This window comes from Rhinatrema bivittatum, chromosome 5 (genome assembly GCF_901001135.1).
Source record: "Rhinatrema bivittatum chromosome 5, aRhiBiv1.1, whole genome shotgun sequence".
Classification (NCBI taxonomy): domain Eukaryota; kingdom Metazoa; phylum Chordata; class Amphibia; order Gymnophiona; family Rhinatrematidae; genus Rhinatrema; species Rhinatrema bivittatum.
The window spans coordinates 234,959,082-234,977,970 of record NC_042619.1 but is presented as its reverse complement, the minus strand read 5'-3'; the positions used below and the strand labels follow the sequence as shown (position 1 = coordinate 234,977,970).

The 18,889-nt window shown below is 46.2% G+C and overlaps 1 protein-coding gene across 2 annotated transcripts in view; it reads left to right on the top strand.

Annotated features, from left to right (window-relative positions):
- MORC3 (MORC family CW-type zinc finger 3) overlaps positions 1–18,889 on the top strand; it is a 246,006-nt gene that overhangs the window by 209,562 nt on the left and 17,555 nt on the right. For both annotated transcript variants that reach the window (XM_029603483.1, XM_029603485.1), the window contains 2 exons: positions 8,502–8,701; positions 9,407–10,277. In XM_029603483.1, the coding sequence (XP_029459343.1) occupies positions 8,502–8,701; positions 9,407–10,277 (1,071 nt within the window). The remainder of the gene's footprint in view (positions 1–8,501; positions 8,702–9,406; positions 10,278–18,889) is intronic.

The following is an 18,889-nucleotide window of genomic DNA, read 5'->3' as shown; positions in this document are numbered from 1 at the left end:
TTTCATTCCTCTCAAGAGTGTTTCTCTGTATTTGCTCACATTGAAGACTGTGTGTCTGATTGCAGTTTGGCATGAAGGGTAGCGGAGTTGCAGGCTCTTTCTTGTAGAGATACTTTTTAACAGTTAGTCAGGAGAGGGTACAGCTTTGCACGATGCCCTCTTTCCATCTGAATATAGTATCCAGTTTTCATATGAATTAGTCTGTCCTTACTGTCATTGAGTAAGCAGAGGGATGCGCTTCTGCATCTTCTGAGGTATCTCAAGACTGAATTTCAAAAATTTGATCATATTTTTGTGCTGTATACTGGTGTATGGAAGGGTGAAGCAGCTTCTAGGACTATAGTGATGACCTGTATTAAAGAATGATTATAGTGGCTGAGGTGCCCTTATCAAAACAGGTTTGAGATCATTCCATGAGAGTGAGGCTGCTTCGTGGCGAAGAACCAGCTGGTGTTGCTGTTGGATTTATAGGGTGACAACCTGGTCATCTCTGCCTAACTTTTTCCAGTCATTATCGTCTAGATGTCAGAGTTAGGGGGGAAGCCGCTGTGGCTTCAGCTATGTTGCTTGGGGCTGTAGCAGCTTCCCACCCACAGAGGGGAATAGCTTTGGTGCATCCCATGTGTAATGGACTGGCCTGACTGAATGTAGAGGAAGATGAGCACAACAATCTGAAGGAGCAGGTACACAAATCTTGTGAAACTTGAGCCACTAGCAAACAACCGTGCATGTGTTGAAGGGAGTGGAGGAAGGAGGAAGAGGAGGGACAAGTACAGAGTGTTCAGGAGGGAGGCAGAGAGGGTGAGAAAATAAACAGACAGAGGATGACATCATGGAGTTTGCAGGGAAAAAAGTGCCAACACTCCTATACTACCCCCCCCACACACACACCTTTCCATGCTTTCCCCACACCCCTGTCACAGACAATCCCCACTTTACATGATTTCCACTACCCATTTGCCACCTCCTTACCAATACATAGCACAGAAACCTTTCCTCTGACATCTCTTCACACATTCCCACCTGCATGCAACCCTCCATGGCCACTGTTAAGTGATTCTCCACACCCACTCCTACTGATACCATCACTCATCACCCATTCACCCCCAATGTACCCTACACAACCACCCACACCATTGCAAACCCTGTCACACCAATCACCCACCGCATACTCACATCATTGACAGTGCCACCACCTACAATGCACCATACGCCTCAAACTCTATAAAAAAAAACCACACTACCACCACAAACTGTCACATCACTCCAAACCCCTCAAAACCTAATCTCTCCCAGGAACTCGCCCTACAAAAACATTCCTTCACAACCATGTGCAACACTTATCTTCTCCACATACCCACCACAAACTCTATTATGACACTCCATCCACTCACACATCACACCACTTTCACAAACTCATCTCTCCATCACCCCCCAAAACACACTGCCTGCAAACATGTGAAGAGCAGAAAGGGTGGAAGTGGAAAGTGTGAAAGTATGTTGTTGGTTAACCATCTTGGTAAAGTTAAATCGTAACTTTTGTTCCATGAGATGGTCAATAAGGAACTTTAGTAATATGTTTATAGTTGTGTAAACAATTGGTTTCTTAGCGTCCAGTCAGATGAAACCAGAACACATGGGTTATGCACCTCTACCAGCAGATGGAAACAGAGCAAACTGATGTCACAGCATAGATACCCCTGCAGTGACGGCTTGCCAGTGTTTTCAGTCTCCAGCAGATGGATGTGCATCTCCCTACTGGGGATTACTTCAATTTAAAAAAAGAAAAATAAGGAAAGTAAATTCGCCCCACTCTTTTGCGATGATACCAAAAAGGTCCTTCCTCCAGTTGAAAATTCTTGAGGTGATTTCCGTGGTCCATCAGATGAGTGCCTTGGTCCGGTAGCTGTTTTTTCCGCTGGTGTGGACTTAGCTGTTAAGCAGCTGAAAGGCAGCGGGATGCAGGAAGCCGAGCGCAACTGCAAATGCCGTCTCCCCCTACAGTGGGAGACCATCTCTGTACTCAGCCAGGTAAGGCTAAGCTCAGGTAAATTAAAAAAACAAAACAAAGAAAAAAAAACCAGACAGATGAAGAGGGTTTTGTGCTTTAGGGCTTCTTCCTTCCCTACCCCCCCCCCCCCCCCCAGGTCTCTGTGCTCGGCATGCTGTTCTGACATTCGTCCTGCTCCATGGGTGGTCAAGGGACATGGGCATCCTGGCAGGTTGAGCAGCTTTTGTAGGTTAGGCCCTGCTCTGAGGCTTTTCGCTTTACACTTCGTGGTAGGCCTCAATGGCATTTTGCGAATGTTCTTGAGGCTGCCCTCTACAGGATTGTCTGTTCGGTTTGTGTGTCCAAGTTGTGTCCAATTTTTGGATGCTTAGGCAGGCCTAGTAATCTGTGCATCCAAGTTAAGTGACACCTTAAGTGGCCGTCTGCTTATCTGTGCGCACAAGTTGAGTGCTGCTGTGCACTTATTTTTATTTTATTGTATTATTTATTTATTTTTTACAGTGCCTATCCTAGGAATGTCTAGGCATTCAGACATCTAATTTTTGGATGCCTAGAATTTTTGGACACAAAAAAAAGCTGGATGCATGCTTCCAGTCGCCAATCAGCATGCTACTGGTCTAATGGCGCCCATATCTAAGAAACCTAAACACTTTTCTCTTTGCACTGCCTGTCATATTCGAGCATCTCAACCAGGAGTGCCCACTGACTTGTGCCAGAGCTTCTTCCCAGCCAGATGTAGGTCTGGGTAAAGACTTTTCAGGTGGGGCACCTGATTTTGGAACTCCCCTAACTGTTTCTTCAGCAGGGGAAGGCAGCTCAGTGAGTATACCTCAGGTACCTCCTGGTCTGGATATTTCTACATTTTCTGGAGTAGAATTTTTCCAGGGATTGCAATCCTTTCTTAAAGTGCAGTCCTCAGCCCCGTCCAATGCTCCCAGGACAGAGTCGCAGGTGCAAACCTTGCCTGGACCTACTGATAAGCGCTGGAGTACTCGTAGAGAAGCACTAGGACTACCCAATTGAGATTCGGATGGCACGGATGATGATGCAGATCCTGACTGTCTTGAGGATGGTGAAATTCCTCCAGGATTAGAACTGTATAGGACTATGCTGTGGTTCTTCCATAGAGATGAACTGCCAGCCCTGATTTCCCAGACCTTGAAAATGCTGGAAGTACCTGGGGCAAATTCCATGTCTGAGCCAAAGAAGAATCCTATTTTGGTTTCTCTGCGTAAAGCATCTAGTTTTTTCCCTGTGATTGAGGCCATTCAAGAATTGATTGATCTTGAGTGGGGCGCCCCAGAGGCTAATTTCAAAGGAGGTTGGATTTTGGAAGGCCTGTACTCTGATCCGGTGGTGAGAGAGTGTTTTCCAAAAGTGGATGCACTTGTATGTACAGTCTCCAAGCAGACGACTATCCCCATGGAGGGAGGAACAGCCTTGGAGTGATGTACACAATAGGAGGAGTGAAGCTATCCTTAAGTAGGCATTTGAAATGGTGACAATGACTTTGCAAATAGCTTCTTGTTGTTCCCTGTTGGCTAGCTCTTGTTTACTTCTCTCTCAAGAGGTTGTTGTCTCGGGTAAATTCCAGGGCAGTTATGCAACCAGCGGCCACCTTCTTGGCAGATGCAGGCTGCGGTTTGGTTCATACCTCAGCCAGAGGGGTGGCTTCAGTAATAGTGGCCAGGCGTCGGTAATGGCTGAGAAATTGGGCAGCTGATGCAACATCCAAGGCTAACCTCACGAAATTGCCATTTAAAGGTTCACTCTTGTTTGGGAGCGAGTTGGAGAAACTGGACAGTAAGTGGGGCGAATCACCGGTTCCTTGATTACCGGAAGATAAGAAACAGAGGTCATGCTAGGGGACCCAAGCGTTTGACTCTATAGAGGAGCAACCTTTCAGAAGACTCAACCTTTTGGTAGGTCTCAGTTCTTTCGTTCCAGACAGTCCATAAGGGGCATGGGCTTGGGTAGTGAATCGTCCCGAGCCGCTCAATGAAGATTTGCCAACCCACCCCCAGGAGCAGGAAATAAGGGGACGCCTTTCTGTCTTTTATCAGAGGTGGGTCGAGATCACATCGGGTCAATGGGACCTGGAAGTGGTACAAGAAGGATATGTGCTGGAGTTTTGCAGTCTTCCTCAGGACCTGTTCATGGTCTCTCCCTGCCACTCCCCGCAGAAGAAGCAGGCAGTGGAGGATATACTGGTAATGTTCCTCACTCTGAGGGATGTGATTCAGATGCCCACATTTCAAGAAAATATGGGGCTACACTCAATTTATTTTGTTGTGCCCAAGAAAGCGGGATCCTTTCATCACATTTTGGATCTCAAGATTGTCAACCATCATCTGTGGGTGACGCACTTTCGCATGGAGACCTTGCTCTCAGTGATAATGGCTGTACAGTTGGAATTTCTGACCTCTTTGGACCTGTCCAAAGCGTACCTTCACATTCCCATTCATCTACAGCATCAATGCTTTCTGCGTTTCACAGTTCTGGGATGTCATTATCAGTTTCGGGCACTGCGTTTTGGTCTGGCCACCTTTCCCAGGACCTCAACCAAGGTAATGGTGGCAGAATTGAGAGAGAATGGGATCCTACTACACCCATATTTGGATGACTGGCTGATTCAAGCTAAATCATCTAAATATGCTTCTCCCTCTCGCCCTCCCCTCCCCTCCCCCTAGTATTCTCTCTTTAGACTCCCCCCTGCTCCTTCTTATTTTTCCTATTAGTTACCCCTATACCCGCTACCCCCTTAAGTTATATGTCTAGTTATATTGAATAATGCAGTTTTTCCTGTTCACTATAGTTGTTAGTTAATTTTAGTTGCTCCCCTACCCATGCTTCTCCCTATCCCCTTTGTTAATTTATTTACCTGGTTATATTGTATAATGCAGTTTACTGTTCGCCTCAATTGTTAATTACTATCCCTTTACTTCTCACTTTTCCCTCTTTACATATTCTTTCTTCATCTGCTCCCCTCCCCTGTTTTATGTATTTCATTTATTTCTATGTAAACAGATATGATGTACCCACGAATACTGGTATAAAAAAGCTGTTAAATAAATGTCACTGGAGGAGAACTGCCTAGTGACCCGCAAGGTGATCTCCCTGTTGCAGGAGCTCAGCTGGGTTGTGAACCTGGTCAAGAGCAGTCTTCAGCCTGCTTAGTTGTTTGAATACCTTGGGGTTCGGTTCGATACAAAGCAGGGCAAGGTTTTCTTGCCGGAAGCTCGTATTCAGAAGTTGATGGTACAGCTATGTCTATTGATGAATATTCTGGTCCTACCTGCAGGTACTTGGTTTAATGGCAACAGCCCTGGAAGTTGCACCCTGGGCGAGAGCGCATATGCGTCCTCATCAGCGCTCTCGGTTGTCTCAGTGGAACACGCAGTATCTGGACTATTCAATTCAGCTTCATCTGCTGATGGAGATCTCCTCCTGACTGCAGTGGTGGCTTCAGCCGGATCACCTAAGGAAGGGATTTTCCCTGGCGCCACCTGACTGGCTAGTACTGATGATGGATGCGAGCCTCCATGGTTGGGGAGCTCACTGTCAGGAGCTGACAGCGCAAGGGCACTGGGATGCAGAAGAGTCTCTCTGGAACATCAATTGTTTGGAAGCCAGGGCAGTTTGGCTTGTATGTTTGCAGTTTGGCAACAGGATATAATGTCTGACAACACAGCTGTGGCTTACATAAATTGGCAGGGAGGAAACAAGAGCCAACAAGTGTCGCAGGAGATAGATCATATTATGGAATGGGCCGAACTACATTTGCAGATCGCAGCCTCACATATAGCAGGAAAAGACAATGTAAGAGCAGACTTTCTCAGTAGGGAAGGTCTGGATCCAGGAGAATGGGTGCTATCAAACAAGGTGTTTCAGCTGATTCTGGATCGCTGGGGTCTCCCGTATTTAGCCCTGCTGGCTACTTCTCGCAATGAGAAAGTTCCCCAATTCTTCAGCCGTAGGAGAGATCCAAAGTTGTTGGCGATAGATGCCTTGGTGCAGGAGTGGCCTGAAGCCAAGTTGCTGTATGCCTTTCCTCCATGGCCCATGTTAGGCAGATTAGTCCAAGGGATTGAGTGTCACAAAGGGATGGTGCTCTTGGTTGCTCCAGATTGTCCCAGGAGACCGTGGTATGTGGATCTGTGGTGGCTCCTAGCGGAATCGCCCCTTTTGGCTTCTGGCGCACAGGGATCTGTTGCGACAGGGTCCTATTTTTCACGAAGATCTGGCTCTATTTTGCCTTATGGTATGGCCCTTGAAAGGGCTCGCTTGCTGAAACGTGGATACTTTGCGGCAGTGATTTCCAACTTGTTGAGAGCTAGAAAGTTCTCCACTTCCTTAGTCTGTGTGGGTTTGGCGAATGTTTGAGGCCTGGTGTCAGTCAGCATCCCACCCATTTTGGAATTTTTGCAAGATATACTTGGCCGTCAGTTCCTTAAAGGTACAAGTAGCAGCTCTCGCCTGTTTCAGAGGTCAGGTGAATGGTGGAAATGGTGGATCCTTGTCGGCTCATCTTGATATGGCCCGTTTCCTGAAAGGAGTGAAACATCTTCATCGTCCTTTGCGGTTTTCGGTGCCCTTATGGAGTCTTAATTTGGTATTGGATTTCTTAGCTGGTCCTTCGTTTAGAACGATGCTTAACTGAACTTGTGGGTACTGATCTTGAAAATGGTGTTTCTTGTGGCAGTTTGTACTGCATATAGGGTTTCTGAACTGCAGACTTTGTCTTGCCAGGAGCCGTTCCTCCGGGTGTCTCCAGGGGCAGTACAGCTGTATACTGTTCCTTTTCTACCAGAGGTGGTCACTGACTTTCACTTGAATCAGTCCATCTTCCTGCACTCTCTGGACAAAGAGAAAGATGTAGAAGAGTATCGTCTGTTGCGACACTTGGATGTCAAGAGACATATTGTCCGGTATCTGGTGGTTACTAAACCTTTATGGAAGATGGATTGCCTGTTTGTCCTTCATGTTGGTACTAGGCAGGGACAGCTGGCCTTATAGCTACCATTGTTCATTGGATTAAGGAGGTAGTCACAGCTGCATACATTGATGCTGGAAAGCTGTTTACCTTCTCAGGTTAGGGCTCATTCCACTAGGGCTCAGGCATTGTCATGGGTAGAAGTGAAGATGTTGTCTGTCAACATTTGCCGAGCTGCGACATGGTCCTCGTTACACACTTTTTCCAGTATTATCGTCTGGATATGCAAGCCCGGGAGGGCACAGCCTTTGCAAGTGCAGTTTTGACTGGACCGCGGACAGCCTCCTGCCCTATTCGGGAGTAGCTTGGTTACATCTCACTTGTTCTGGACTCATTTGCCTGGGCGCTAAGAAATGAGAAATTACTACTTAGCTGATACTTTCCTTTTCTTTAGGACAGTCAGATGAATCCAGCTTCCCTCCCTTGGCTACCAAATGGTTGTATTATGGTCGTCCTCCATAGCTATGTGTTATAGGGATTACTGGTGTTTGTCCAGTCCATAGACTTGTGTTAGTAGTTTAGAACATTTTTATTAAAATATGTACAAACTACACCAAACATCATTTCAAATTATAACAGGTTACAAGATACTGAACCATAAACAAAAGTTAAGTTTGACATAATACTTAGAAAACCGTAGCATTGCTGGTTTTCATAAGTAACTCCCTACATAGAAAACTATCCCCGCCATATTGGTATATGAAAGAAACTTCTCATGAATGGCTGACTCTGGTCCAGAAGGGCTACCATACATTCATAGAAACCAATATGGACCTCTAAGTACCCCCCCAACCCCCCCTCCTAGACTAATGTTAATTACATTCTTGTCTGAACTCAGTGTTGCCTGTTGGCTGAGTATTAAAATGGTTATCTGTTTAATCAATTGCTAGTCTGTCCGCAGTTGCTTTTGAAGAGAATACTGGCAGGCTGATGTCGCTGCAGGGGTGTATATATACTGTGTCGTTAACTTGCTCAGTCTCAATCTGTTGGAAGAGGTGCATAACCCACTTGTTCTGGATTCATCTAACTGTCCTAAAGAAAAGGAAATGACCAGGTAAGTAGTAATTTCTCATTTTCAGATATGAGTGGGCCACTGTTGATGGCAACAGTTTGATTGGAAAAAGGTTTTGGTAAAGACAGTGGTGTTAGATTTTTTTGTTTTTTCTTTTGTTTTGTTTTTTTAATTAAAAAAATTCTTGAAATCAAGTCTTTCCTCCAAAACCTGATGGGCCCTATCTTAACAGATTAAAATTCCTATTAGTGCTTGTTCTGAGGTGGTTATGATGCTGAGGAAGAATAAACTGTCTCCAATATTTTGGAATCTTAGCAATACAAAGCAAAAAAATACTTTTACTTAAGTAATTTTAGCTCCAAATGTTTAGCTTTGTATATCAATAAGAGAGCCTGTCAGATTTCTGAAAAGCTGCTTTTAAGCCATATTGGTATTTTTTTTCCCTCATTAATATCAAATATTGTAAAATATCTCCTTCTGTACAGAGTCCTGTGGGAAACTTTGTGGCAAAATGGTCCACTGTCTCTCCAAATAAAGATCTTTCACTGCGATCCTTAATAGGTGGAATGGAGTCTGTCACAAAATCTTGCCCAACCGTGACCTCAAGTAACTTTGCATCAATATCTAACACCACAAGTGCTGTTCAGATCATGTCTTCACCTCAGTCTATTTTTGACAGTTACAGGTCAGTGACAACACTTAAGTAGATTATGAGTCATGTGCTGGGAACATCTTCCTGAGCTATGTCCATCTTTTAGTTTAGATATTGGTAAGTTGGGTACATACCATACTGCCAGTATAACTATGTGAAAATAAGACTTTTGAGCTAATAACCTCTGGGACTGCTGAAGGACTTCACATCTGGTGAGCTGATTAAAGAGGACTTGTTTCCTCCTTTAATGCATTCAGATACTGCATCATAAACTAAAGATTGTGGGGTTTTGCATATTTTATTTCCTTGAACTAACATCAGGCAATGACTGCCCTTCTGCATTGGGGCATCTCTTAAATAAAAATTAAAAAAACATGAACACACTTTTCTGTTGCAATGACTTTTATTACAGGAGGGTAACTTTCATTCATTCAAGTTTTAGCATAGTTTTGTAAATTAATTATATAAAAAGAGCTTGATTTATCATGTGTATATTTATACCCTAATGATTTAAATAGGCCCAGAACAAGACAAATCATAAGATGCTAAGATACCACATAGTAGTTAGAGGTAGGACAAAGGTGAAATATTACATGCGAATGTTTAATAGTAGACTGTTCAAGTCTGTAGATAAAGCCTTTCATGTGATAAGGCCTATGTTTTTCAGATTTTATCAGGGTAAATCTGTTATGTCTTATGCAAGTTAATTGCAAGAGAAGTGTCTTTCTATTCCTACAGCAATAAACGCCCACTTTCTAGCAGCAACAGTACGCCAGTGTCCACTAAGAAAGCAAAGTTAAATGAGAAGGACTTTCATGAGCTCATTGTCCTCGAAGATGGTGATGGTGATGATGCAGATGTCATCATTCTGGAGGAGAACAGCACTCCCAAACCCAAAGCGGATTGTGATGCATCAAGGCTTGAGACCAAAAAGCAGGTAGATGTGACGGAAGGTCCCATTCCAATGGAAAGCTTCCATGACATCCAGCCAGATGGTGAGGCTAAGATGGTTGTAAAATGTGAACAGTTAACTATAGCAACACAAACGGATAATAATCTGCTCCTTATTAAAAAAGAAGAGAATACGTGCACTGAGCAGAACAGCTCAGTGGCTGCATCAGAGAGGCAACAAAACATGATAGATTCTACCCACTCTGCTCTAGACACAACAGCTGAAGTCTATGAACTAGAAAAACAACTGCTCTTAGTTGACCAAGAAAGAGACAATTACAGAACACGGTGTGACATGCTAACACTAGACATGAAACGACTGGAACAGCAGCTAGTGGAAATGCATAACAAGTACGTGAAAAAAGAATTTTGCAATCAGGCCACAGAGACGGACCCAAGTTTAGAAAAGGTTGCTGGAAGTGATGTGGCCCAGCTGGAGGAGATGACTTCACTATATGAGCAGGCCATGAAGGAGGTAGAAAGCTTGAAAATGCAGTGTGCCACACTCCAAAACTTGAAATCTGAATGCAGTAAATGTGCTTCAAACCAAAATGGAGAAAATAATAATCATGACATAGATGAAATGGCTGTACAACTTGACAATGTTTTCAGACAACTGGACGCATGCACTATTGAAAAGGACCGGTATAAAAGTGAGGTACGTAGTTTGCTACTACACATTACAATGACTGCTATAAGGTGACCTTTAGTTGCAGATGGATGAAAGATGTATTTTTTGACAATTCCATTTTATCCTTGTTAATATGGCAAGGTAAAGATACTAATGTGATATCACAAACTTTAGAATCAAGCAAGTTATCCACACTTTAGCAGTTTTTACCACTACAATTCATGCTTTTCCCAAGCATTAGAACAATTCGCTTTCATTTCAGTAATTGCATTTCTAGCTTTGATCCCTGTGTCTCACAGTATACCTCACAGGCATGTCAAACAGCCAAGTAAAGCACTGGTTTTAAGATTCATGTATTTCCAAGGTAACTACATGAACTTAAATGGAACATTCTAATCTGATTTGTTGGGACATAGTGTTATATCCCTAGAAATGCTGCTTCACAGGTTTAACTGTTAGGAATGTCCAAATTGACTGCTTTGTTAAAATATCCTAGAAACATAGAAATGACGACAGAAAAGGACCAATGGTCCATCCAGTCTGCTCAGGAAGCTCATAGTAGTTTCTGCCGTGCCATACAAGTTACCCCCATACTTGCCAGTTTCCCAGACTGTCAAAGGCAGGGCCCTTGTTGCTTGCTGTTTGAGTCCAATTCCCTGTTACCTTCTGCCGTAGAAGCAGATAGCAATGTTAGAGTTGCATCAAAAGTTTCAGGCTTATTGGTTAAGGGTAGTAAAGCTGCATCAGCAAGTTACCCCTGTGTTTGTTTTCTCAGACCGTCAAATTCAATATCTTTGTTGCTTTGTGTCTGAATCTAATTCCTCCTTTCCTCTTTCCTAGTGTGTAGCCAGATGGACTGAGGACCAGTAGGTTATGTGTTCCTCTGCTGGCAGATGGGAGACCGAGTCAGATTTCAAAGCAGACGTCACCCTAGATATACCCCTGCAGTGACCTCAGCTCTTCAGTATCTCTCAGTCTCCTTAGCAGATGTGGACGCTATCCCCACATTAGCACAGTCTTAGCGGGATTGCAGCACTAATCCAAAGAGAAATTTTTACCTTCACCTTTAAAGGAAGATAGTCCCGCTCTCCTGCGGTGATACATAAGGGTCCCTCCCCCGGTTGAGAATTCCTGAGGTGATTTCAGAGGTGTGCCTTGGTCCGGTAGCAGGTTCCCGGCGTGGACTTAGCTGCTGAAGCAGCTGAAAGGCAGTGGGTGCAGAAGCCGAGCGCGGTGGTGAAGGCTAAAGCCCTCTCCCCCCACAGCCAGAGACTGTCTCTGTACACAGCCAGTAAGTGCTGAGATCAGGTAAATAGAGAAGAATTCCTCCAATCCAGAGATGTGGAAGGGCTTTGGTAAGTCTTTCCTCTGGTCTCCTTGCTCAGCACGCAGTACCGACTTTGTTCCTGATCTTCGTTCAGGCAAGGAACGGGGCTTCCGAGCAGCCCCCCCCCCCCCCCCCCCCCGATGGGCTAGGCCCCGTTTTTGGCTCAGTGGACTCTCCATGTGGCATCTGGCGGCGCCATCTTGCGTGCGTTTGGGTGTGATGCCATTTTCCCCTTTCGGCTATCTGTATGAGTGATGCGAGCCGGCCTTCTGTGTGCCTAACGTGCGCGTAAATAATCGCATAGCTGCGTGCATAACTTCACAAGGCGAGTCGGTGTGCAACAGTCAATAACCGGCTAAACGCAGAAAACACACAGGCTATGGACTTGACAGCAAAGAAACTCGGGCGACACTTCCTCTGCGCAGCCTGCCATATTAGAGCCGCACGTCTGACCTGGAATCCTGCCTGTGTTAGCACTGTGAGGAGGCCCAGGGAGGTCTGGATTCTCAAACATTTTCCAAGCTCGGCCCATCCCAGTCAGAGGACGGGTCAGTCACGACCTTAAGCAGCTCCCCAGACCTGAGTAATTCCGGGATGGCGTCCTCCCCGGGAGAGGGCAGTTCAGTGGCCCCTACTCTGGTCCCCCTGGGACAAATATGGACCCGGCAGCCTTCTCTTGGTTGGAATTTTTTCAGGGCCTCCAAGCCTTTGTTCAGGCGCAGTCAACCCCTGTCCCTGCCCGGGTTGAACACCAACTGGGGGGGACTCGCTCTCCCGGCCCTACCTGTAGGCCTTGAGACATGCCACTCCTCACCAAGAGTATCCTAGATAGTGACCCAGACACCGAAGATGATGAGGATTCACTGGAGGACGGGGAAATCCCTCCAGGCCTGGAACCATACCGGACAATGCTTCATTTCTTCCACAGAGATGAATTACCGGCACTAGTTTCCCAGACCCTGAATATTCTGGGAGTTCGAGACATGGACCCTATGGCGGAGCCAAAGAAGAACCCCATCCTGGTGTCTCTTCATAAAGCTTCTCGCTATTTCCCAATGCTGAAAGCCATCCAGGAGTTGATTGACCTGGAATGGGATGCCCCGGAGGCAAGCTTTAAAGGAAGTCTGGCCTTGGAGGCCTTGTATCCTCTGGACCCAACAGTCAAGGAATGCCTTTGTTTCCCAAAAGTGGACGCCGTGCTCTGTGCCGTCTCGGAAGCGAACAACCATCCCTGTTGAGGGGAGGGGCGGTTCTGAAGGATGCTCACAATAGGCGGTTAGAATCCATCCTTAAGCAATCCTTCGACGTGACAGCAATGATGCTGCAGATTGCTTCTGCTAGCTCTGGGGCGCACGCCAGAGAGGTGATTGAACCCGCTGCAGCCTTCCTGACGCAAGCTTGGACCTAGTGCATACCTCAGCCAGAGGAGTAGCCTCAGTGGTAGCAGCCAGAAGATAGCTATGGTTGCGGAACTGGTCAGTGGACGCAACCTCTAAGGCAAACCTCACAAAGATGCCCTTTAAGGGATCCCTCCTATTTTGGAAGCAAGTTGGACAAGCTAGCCAGTAAGTGGGGCGAATCTCCAGTGCCTCGACTACCAGAAGACAGGAAAAAGAGGTCTCAACGTCTCTCTCCCATGAGGGGTCGGGCCAGGGGCTCCCAGCGCTTCCAGCCCTGCAGAAACCCATCGTTCCTGTCACCTCAACCCTCAGGGAGGTCTCAGTCTTTTCGGAACCCCGCAACCCAAAAGAGGATTTCGGGCTCAGGCTCGACCCGAGCTTCCCAATGAAGTTGGGCTGACCCACCCACAGGAAGAGGAGATAGGCGGTTGACGTTCCCTCTTCTACCAGTGGTGGGTCAAGATCACATTGGATAAATGGGTACTGGACATCTTACAAGAAGGCTACGCTCTGGAATTTCTCAGAATCCCTCGGGATAAGTTCATGATATCACCATGCCACTCCCAGCTCAAGAAACTGGCAGTGGAATCCACACTGATAAGGCTCCTCAGTCTGAGGACTACAACTCCGGTACCTACACCCCAAGTAAATACGGGGCGTTAATCCATCTATTTTATTGTGCCCAAGAAAGAGGGCTCTTTCCTGCCCATCCTGGATCTCAAAAGCGTCAACAGTCATCTGCTGATATTGCACTTCCGCATGGAAACTCTCTGCTCCGTCATAATGGCAGTGCAACTGGGAGAGTTATTAACCTCCCTGGACCCCTCCGAAGCCTACCTTCATATTCCAGTCCATCATGACCACCAGCATTTTCTACACTCTGCGGTACTGGGCTGCCATTACCAGTTCCGGGTTATTACCCTTCGGTCTGGCAACCGCCCCCAGAACATTCTCCAAAATTATGGTGGTCGTAGCGGCAACACTGAGGAAAGAAGGGATCCTGGTGCACTCCTTAGACTGGCTGATCCGGGCGAAATCATTGGAAGAGAGTCTCCAGTGACCGGCAGGGTCAGGACCCTCCTACAGAAACTCAGGTCGTGAACATGGACAAGAGCAGCCTCAAGCCCCTCCCAGTCCTTAGAGTACTTGGGGGCCCAATTCAACACTAAGCAGAACAAGGTCTTCCTCCCTCCCCCAAGGAGGAGGAAACTGATGGACCAAGTATGCCGGTTGATGACCACAATGCGTCCCAAGGTGTGGTATTATCTGCAGGTCCTCTGCCTCATGGCATCAACACTGGAAGTAGTACTGTGGGTGAGGGCTCACATGTCTCCTCTCCAACGCTCCTTACTGTCATGCTGGAACCCACTGTCCCAATACTACTCGATTCGCCTCCACTTACCATCATAGTTATGCTCTCGACTCTAGTGGTGGCTACAGGAAATCCACCTAAGAAAGGGCGTAAGCCTATCCTCACCGAGCTGGACCGTCCTCACCTCAGACGTGAGCCTCCGAGGGTGAAGAGCTCACTGTCAGAAGCTGCCAGCCATGGGACAGTGGACCAAGGAAGAGGCGAACTGGAACATATAAACCTCCTGGAAGCTCGAGCAGTCAGACTAGCATGCCTGCAGTTCAGCCACAGGCTCCAGGGGCAAGCAATCCAGGTGATGTCTGACAATGCAACAACTGTTGCCTACATCAACCTCCAGGGAGGAACCAAGAGGATCAGGTGTCTCTGGAAATAGACCCCCTTATGGAATGGGCGGAGTTAAACCTACAAGGGATTTTGGCCTCCACATTGTGGGAAAAGACAACGTCACAGCGGACTTTCTTAGGGAAAGCCTAGACACGGGGAGAATGGATGCTGTCGACCAAAGGCTTTCCAGCTCCTAGTAAATTGCTGGGGGCCTCCCGGCCATGGACTTACTGGCTACATCTCACAATGCGAAAGTCCCCTGATTCTTCAGTCGCAGACGAGATAAGCACTCCCACATCCAGACCTGGCCAGAAGAGGACTTGCTGTACGCCTTCCCCCCCCCCCCCATGGCCTCGACTGGGCAAGATCATCCACAAGATAGAACACCACAGAGGTTTAATTCTCCTAGTGGCCCTGGATTGGCCCCCCTTCTGGTCAAAGCTCATTCTGTTAGGGCCCAGGCAGTATCCTGGGCAGAAGCTAAGTTACTGTTGCCAGCCGTCATCTGTCGAGCAGCGACGTGGTCTTCCCCATTCACCTTATCCAGGTTCTACCACCTGGATGTCCAGGCTCGAGAGGATGCGGCCTTTGCAAGGGCGATGCTAACTGGACTACGGGCAGCCTCCCACCCCATTTGGGAGTAGCTTTTGTACATACCACTGGTCCTGAGTCCATCTGGCTACTTGCTAGGAAATGGAGAAATTACTTACCTGATGATTTTGTTTTCATTAGTGTAGACAGATGGACTCAGCATCCCGCCCACGGATGCCCAGGAGAGGCATCAAGGAATTGCCCATGAGGCGAACCTAGATTCCATATGAATACAGGTATGCAGTTGCCCTACCCATAGTGCAGGGTATCCATAGTATGGCTGGTTTGACGCTTACATTGCTTGAGTGCACTGGTGGTCTTCAGTTTTTAATCAAGTTGTATCCAAATTCTAATCAAGTTCTTCGATATATATGTCCACAATGGCTTTTCGAAGAGAGTACTGGAGCTGAGGTCACTGCAGGGGTATATCTAGGGTGACATCAGCTTTGAAACCCGACTCCATCTGCTAGCAGAGGAACACATAACCCACTGGTCCTGAGTCCATCTGTCTACACTAAGGAAAACGAAATTATCAGGTAAGTAATTTCTCCATTTTCCCCTACTGTTGAAGCAGAGAGCAATGCTGGCATTGCAGCAACAGTATGAAGGCTTATTGATTAAGGGTAGTAACTGCCACACTAGCATGTTACCCCCATGCACTCATTTCTTTATTTCTATCCTTTAGGGATCCACACTGTTTATCCCATGCCCCTTTGAAATCTTTCACAGTTTTTGTCTTCACCTCCTCCTCCAGAAGGGCATTCCAGGCATCCACCACCCTCCCACGAAGAAATATTTCCTGACATTGGTTCTGAGTCTTCCTCCCTGGAGTTTTATTTCGTGACCCCCCTAGTTCTGCTGATTTCTTTCCCATGGAAAAGGTTTGTTGTTGATTGTGCATCATTAAAACCTCTCAGGTATCTGAAGGTCTGTATCATATCTCCCCTGCACCACATCCTCTCCAGGGTATACATATTTAGGTCCTTCAACCTCTCCTCATAAGTCATTTGATGGAGAGCACCCACCATTTTGGTTGCCCTTCTCTGGACCGCCTCCATCCCTTTTCTGTCCCTTTTGAGATAAGGGCTCCAGAACTGAACACAGTACTCCAAGTGAGTCCTCACCAAAGACCTGTATAAGGGGATTATCACCACCCTTTCTTTCTTTTTTTTTTTTTACTAGTTATTCCTCACTCTATACAGCCCAGCATTCTTCTGGCTTTAGCTGATGCCTTGTAACATTGCTTCACCGTCTTTAGATCGCTAGACACTATCACCCCAAGGTTCCTCTCTTGCTCCGTGCACAACAACCCTTCACCCCCCCAGCACATATAGTTCTTTTGGATTACCACCACATCCTCTCCAGGGTATACATATTTAGGTCCTTCAACCTCTCCTCATAAGTCATTTGATGGAGAGCACCCACCATTTTGGTTGCCCTTCTCTGGACCGCCTCCATCCCTTTTCTGTCCCTTTTGAGATAAGGGCTCCAGAACTGAACACAGTACTCCAAGTGAGTCCTCACCAAAGACCTGTATAAGGGGATTATCACCACCCTTTCTTTCTTTTTTTTTTTTTTTTTTACTAGTTATTCCTCACTCTATACAGCCCAGCATTCTTCTGGCTTTAGCTGATGCCTTGTAACATTGCTTCACCGTCTTTAGATCGCTAGACACTATCACCCCAAGGTTCCTCTCTTGCTCCGTGCACAACAACCCTTCACCCCCCCAGCACATATAGTTCTTTTGGATTACCACACCCCAGATGCATGACTCTACACTTCTTGGCATTGAGTCCCAGCTGCCATATTTCAACCAAGCTACCTCAAATCATGTCTCATTCTCTCTACTCCCTCCGTATCCACTCTGTTGCAGATCTTGGTGTCATCCGCAAACAGACAAACTTTACCTTCTGTCCCTTCCACAATGCCGCTCACAAACATATTGAACAGAATGGATCCCAACACCGATCTGTGTGGCACTCCGCTTAACATCGTTCTCTCATCAGAGTAGGTTCCATTTACCATCACATACTGTCTTCTGTCCGTCAAACAGTTTGTAATCCAGGCCACCACCTTGGCGCTCACTCCCAAGCTTCTTGTTTTATTCACAAGCCTCCTATGCAGAACAAATCAAAAGCTTTGCTGAAATCCAAGTAGATCACATCTAGTGCTCTTCCTCCATCCAATTCTTTAGTTACCCAATCAAAACAATCAATTTGTCTTACAAGATTTTCTCCTAATGAATCCATGTTGTCTCGGGTCCAGCAGTCTCTCTGACTGTAGATAGTTCACTATCCTTTTCTTCACCAGAGTCTCTATTAATTTATTCACCACTGAGGTGAGGCTATCCGGCCTGTAGTTTCCAGCCTCCTCTCTGCTACCACTCTTGTGGAGCGGGACCACTACCGCTGTTCTCCAGTCACTCGGCACCACTTCCATTTCCAGGGATCTATTGAACAGGTCATGCAGCAGATCCGCCAGAACATCTTTATGCTCCCTCAGTATCCTGGGATGAACCTCGTCTGGCTCCATTGCCTTGTTTTCCTAGCTCTTCCCATAATTTCTCTTCTGTAAATGGAGTTTCATCTACCCCATTTCCACCAATGGTTTTGTCAACCAGCAAATGTCCTTCTCCAGGGTCTTCTTTAGTGAACACCGAACTGAAGTATTTAATATTTCTGCCTTTTCTTCATCTCTCATTGTCACCTTTTAGTTTCACTATACCACTTTGGACCTTTCTCTTATATATCTGAAAAATGTTTTGTCACCTCTTTACCTCTTTGGCAATCCTTTCTTCCGCCTGACTTTTAGCTTTCTTGATTTCCCTCTTTATCTCCCTCAGTTTCATCAGATATTCTTCCCTGTGTTCTTCCTTTTGGGATCCTTTATATTTCTTGAAAGCTGTTCTTTTTGCTTTTATTTTATCAGCCACTTCCTTTGAGAACCAGATTGGTTTCTTATTTCTCCTCTGTTTACTCTTCTAACACATTTGTTGCTTTTAGTTTGGTCCACTGATGTTCCACCTCTCCCTTTTTCTCCCAGTCTTCTAGTTCTACCTCCAGGTACTTCCCCATTTTGACAAAGTACATATTTTTTAAATTCAAATTCCGGGTCTTTGTGTGACGACTTTGTATCCTATTTGTGATATCACACTGTACAGTTTGATCACTAGTGCTAAAGTGGGCTCCCACCCAGACATTAGTGACATTCCTATTAGTGAGCACCAAGTTGAGTGTCACATTTTCCCTCATGGGTTTCATTACCATCTGTTTGAACAGAGACCCTTGCAGGGCATCCACAATCTTTCTACTTCTGGTAGATTGCGTAGAAGGGATTCTCCAGTCTACATCCGGAGATTAAAATCTCCAACAATCACCACTTCTCCCTTCTTTCCCACCTTCTGGATGTCATTGACCAGCTCTCTGTCCAGTTAATCCAATTGAGTCTGAGATCTATAAATCACTCCAGTATAAATGGATGCACCATCCTCTTTTTTTTTTTTTTTTTTTTTGACGGCCCATAATACTTCTTCTCTGCCCCTCATTCCCTGCAGTTCAGTTGCTTGTATATTGTTTTTGACATAAAGAGCTGCTACTGCCCCTTCTCTGTCCTCCCTGTCCTTCCT